Source organism: Piliocolobus tephrosceles, chromosome 2 (assembly GCF_002776525.5).
Source record: "Piliocolobus tephrosceles isolate RC106 chromosome 2, ASM277652v3, whole genome shotgun sequence".
Classification (NCBI taxonomy): domain Eukaryota; kingdom Metazoa; phylum Chordata; class Mammalia; order Primates; family Cercopithecidae; genus Piliocolobus; species Piliocolobus tephrosceles.
Window position 1 is genome coordinate 87,840,380 of NC_045435.1, and position 4,707 is coordinate 87,845,086.

The following is a 4,707-nucleotide window of genomic DNA, read 5'->3' on the forward strand; positions in this document are numbered from 1 at the left end:
CTAGTAAACAGATAAAAAGGAGCTGAAGTCTAGACCCACCAGATAAGCAAACCAGCACTTTAGAGTGATGGTCATCCAGTGATGGTCAAACTGTTCACTTTCCTTCTGAAACTGCTGGTGTGGGCATGAGTGGACAGCTGCAGTACACACTCCCCTGTCTGCTATGAGCTGAGTCTTGGCCTGTGGCCAGGTAGGGAGAATACCTTTGAAACAGGTAAGCCTCAGACGCGGGACATGCTGGATGCAGGCGTGAGTGGCAGTGCTGCATTTTGCCGCTTTGGCCAGCAGGGGCCGGGCTGTCCTGGAGCTCCCAGCATCCTGCCCCAGAACTGCGCAGCCGGCCCCAAGCCCAGGGTGACAAATGAGGCTGTGCGCTGGCTTAGGGCCCCCAGTGACCTTCCAAGTCTCGGCCTAGACCCCGCATGAGGGGTTATTCTCTAGGAAGCTCCAGCCTTGGTGGCGCTGGGTTCCTGAGCTCTTGTCCAAGCACAGCATAGCTGGGTGGAAGAGCATGTGACCCTCAGACCCTGTGCTTGGAGCGCTGCACCTCCCTCAGAACTCAAGATGGACCTGGCTGACAGCTCCTGTCCCAGTCTGGCCAGACAAAAACAGACTGGGACCCTCATCCTGGGCCTCCGCTTGCAGCTGTGTACGAAGATGGCAGGCTTATGGGAGGATGTCTACTCCCACTGACCCTGGCATTTCCTGAGTCCCTTGCCTACCTGGGCTGGGCCAAGACCCAACTACAGTCAAGTGGCTGGGGTCCACTCGCTGCTGTGGTCTTTGCCTTTGTGCTCACCTCAAGGTTTGTATCTGGCTTACAGCAAAAGCAGCCCCCACCCCCAACACAGAGCTGGCCTCACAACCAAAAACCAGGAAGGCCCTCACTTGGCACTGGGGAACTAGTTCAAGGGCCAGGTGCACGCAAGGGCATATTAAGAGTGTGGGAGTGGCCCACTGAGACTGGGTGGGCTTCTAGCACAATGGGAATACCTCAGCTGGCCCCTCCAGCTTTGCCCTGCCTGGATGTGCTGGGGACAGGGTGTGTGTGTCCAGGATGTGCTAGGAACCATCCCAACCCTGGCCTTGTGGGATCCTTTTCTTGGTAATTTTCGTGTCCTTTGTTCTGGAAAAAAAAAAAAAATCTGGGAATTGTTTGCCACCAACTCCTCCCTGCATGGCCCACGTCCCAGGACTGTGGGTGCAACTGAGGGTCGTCAGAGACCTTAGTTCCACCCCTGCCCGAGTGGGAACATTGTGTTCCCAGCTCCGAGCTGAGCTGTCTATCCAGTTCTTCAGCGCTGGAGGCCCTGGGCTGACTCCAGGCAGGAGGGAGTGGGGATGAGCAAGAACAGCCAGTGGGTTTAAGGAATGGGCAGGAAAAGGAACCTGGAGTGCAGAAGCACCCCTCTACCTCCTCATCAGACTCGCCCCCTCCACTTTGGAGGTCCTCTTTGGGGATCAGAGGCCCATCTCTGCCAGGGGCCTGAGGACCTACATCCTGGAGGTGAAGTCTCTTCTCAGCATCTCACCTGTACCCTTCATCTCCAAAACCATTACAGTGCTTGCCACCTTGCCCTACAGCCCTGTCCTCCGACTTCTCGCACCTCTGCCTCTTTCAGCAATGACTTGCCATGGGTCAGAAACTCCAGGCTCCCTCTTTGCTCCCCACCATCCTCTTCTAGCTCCTGCCCCATTTTGAAACTTGCCTGTAGTTGCTGTCACCCTTCCTCACCTCCTATTCTTGCCACAGCCCATGGCGCAGTCCCCAGTGACTTCCGCTGACAAAACCAGTGCACATACTAGCTCTCTGGAATCCCCACAAAATTCACCAGGATTGACTTCTCCCGCCTGCTTCAAGGACCACATTCTCAGGAATCATTCAGCCCTCCTGGTTTTCCTTCCATCTCTTATGATCATCCTCATCTCTGTTGCCAGCTTTAACTACACATAGTTAAATGTTGGAGTGACCCAAGACTGCCCTCTAGGCTCTTCTCCCTCCCTCCCTCCTTGGGGAATTTTGTCAGGAACAGTGTGGCTTTGAGTGTTATCACCATGCTGCTCCCTCTGAATTTATACTTCCAGATGGGACACTTCATGCTGAACTAATTGTCCCACTGTCTGCCTGACATCTCCACTAGGCTATGAAACAGCTGTCCCAAATATTGTCTTTTTTTTTTTTTTTTTCCTTTAAGGGGGATTCGCGCTCTGTTGCTCAGACTGGAGTGCAGTGGCACGAGCTTAGCTCACTGCAACTTCCACCTCCCAAGTTCAATGGATTCTCCCGCCTCAGCCTCCTGAGTAGCTGGGATTACAGGTGCATGCCACCACGTCCTGTTAATTTTGTATTTTTAGTAGAGACAGGATTTCACCATGTTGCCCAGTCTGGTCTCAAACTCCTGACCTCATGTGATCCGCCCGCCTCGGCCTCCCAAAATGCTGGGATTGCAGGCATAAGCCGCCGCACCTGGCCCATCCTCTTATTTTTCATCAGTACTGCCTCTCCAGTTGTACCACCCTTCTGTCCTGAAGAAGTCTCCAACTGCCAGCACCTCCAATCTGTCCACTCTCAGATCCCAACTCTTCTTTAAAATCCCTCCACTGCTTTCCCCTCCTTGGACTTAATACTTGGCCCTAGTCGCAGTCTTAATTACCCTCTAGGATCCACAGCCAGAGTCTTATTTTTGAAAAGCAACTTTTGCCACATCAGCCCTTGGCTGAGTCCTCATGTAACTTCCTACCAGCCTTGCAAAGGTGTAAGTGGTCCAGGCCAAGGCCTCTCTACTGTCCCTTCACTGCAACCACTGGGAACCTTATGCAAATTTTGCTTTGCTTTTGGTTTTATTTGTTTGTTTTTTGAGATGGAGTCTTGCTTTGTCACAAAGGCAATGGCACAGTCTCAGCTCATTGCAACCTCCATCTCCCGAATTTAAGTGATTCTCCTGCCTCAGCCTCTTGAGTAGCTGGGACTACAGGTGTGTGCCACCACACCCAGCTAATTTTTTGTATTTTGTATGTTTAGTAGAGACAGGGTTTCACCATTTTGGCCAGGCTGTTCTTGAACTCCTGACCTAGTGAACCGCCTGCCTCAGCCTCCCAAAGTGCTGGGACTATAGGCGTGAGCCACCGTGCCTGGCAGGTTTTGTTTTTTTAATTTAATTTTTAAAGTGTAGGATATAACAAATACATAAAAGTACATAAAACAAAGATGTTCTGCTCCATTATTTTTCACAGACCAAACACTCAGAAACCCAACACACACGAAAAACATTCCCAGTGCCCTGCAGCTCCCCATTGTGACCCACCGGTCACCCCTCCCTGCCCTATCCTGAGTTTTAAGATAAGGAGGTCATCACTTCCTTGATTTTCTTAATCTTTTTGTCACCTAAGAATGCCTCTCTAAAGAGTTTCTTCCTTCATCCAGCTAAATATATACCTGTAATTAATTGCATAAGAGAGAACCCATCGTAACTGCTGTTGTTTAAATCTTTTATCTTTTACTCTTTTCCCTTCCCTCCCTTCTATCACCATTTTCTGCAACCCATGTTTACAAACTGTATGTTCCCTATTTTTCTCCTGGCTTATATAATTATAAAAGCAAAAAAAAAAAAAATCTATAATTATAAAAGCATACACATGGCCGGGTGTGGTGGCTCACACCTGTAATCCCAGCACTTTGGGAAGCTGAGGCAGACAGATCACCTGAGTTCAGGAGTTCGAGACCAGCCTGCCAAACAAAGAGTACATGGCGAAACCCCATCTGTACTAAAAATACAAAAAATTATCTGGGTGTGGTGGCAGGTGCCTGTAATCCCAGCTATTCGGGAGGCTTAAACCCAGGAGGCGGAGGTTGCAGTGAGCCGAGATCGCACCACTGCACTCCAGCCTGGGCGACAAGAGCAAAACTCCATCTAAAAATACATAATTTTTTTAAAATACAAAAAATTAGTTGGGTGTGGTGGTGCATGCCTGTAGTCGCAGCTACTCGGGAGACTGAGGCACCAGAATTGCTTGAAACCGGGAGGCGGAGGTTGCAGTGAGCGAAGAGAGAACGCACCATTGCACTCCAGCCAGGGAGACATTATGAGACTCTGTTTCAAAACAAAAAAAGCATACACACATTCACACAAAGTGGTTTGTCTTTGTTGTACACATTTAGGTCACTTTGTACATAGTTTTCTGCATCTCACTTTTCTTACTCATTCCAACTTTGTGGCAGGCCCTCCAAATCAAGTGACATTATCCCAGTTCCTTCTTTTTGATGATAATATAAAACCTGTCCACATAGCCAGGCACAGTGGCTCAAGCCTGTAACCCAAACACTTTGGGAGGCCGAGGCAGGCAGATCACCTGAGGTCAGGAGTTCGAGCCCAGCCTTAACATTGAGAAACACCATCTCTACTAAAAATACAAAATTAGCCGGGCATGGTGGGACATGCCTGTAATCCCAGCTACTCGGGAGGCTGAGGCAGGAGAATTGCTTGAACCTGGGAGGCAGAAGTTGCGGTGAGCCGAAATTGCGCCACTGCACTCCAGCCTGGGCAACAAGAGCAGAAAACTCCATCTCAAAAACAAACAAACAAAAAAATCCTGTCCACAAATATTTTTATACTCTTCCCACAAAAAGTGGAGTCTAAGTTCCCTCTCCTTTAATATGGGCCAGCTTCAGTGACTGCTTCTATTGAATAGAATGGGGCAGAAATGATA

The 4,707-nt window shown here is 49.7% G+C and overlaps 1 protein-coding gene across 1 annotated transcript in view; it reads left to right on the plus strand.

Annotated features, from left to right (window-relative positions):
• Positions 1 to 234: 234 nt before the first annotated feature.
• Positions 235 to 4,707, plus strand: part of CDHR4 (cadherin related family member 4) — a 13,698-nt gene continuing 9,225 nt past the window's right edge. Inside the window, 3 exon segments of the mRNA XM_031935089.1 lie at positions 235 to 391; positions 646 to 805; positions 1,426 to 1,507. Of these exon segments, the coding sequence (XP_031790949.1) occupies positions 235 to 391; positions 646 to 805; positions 1,426 to 1,507 (399 nt within the window).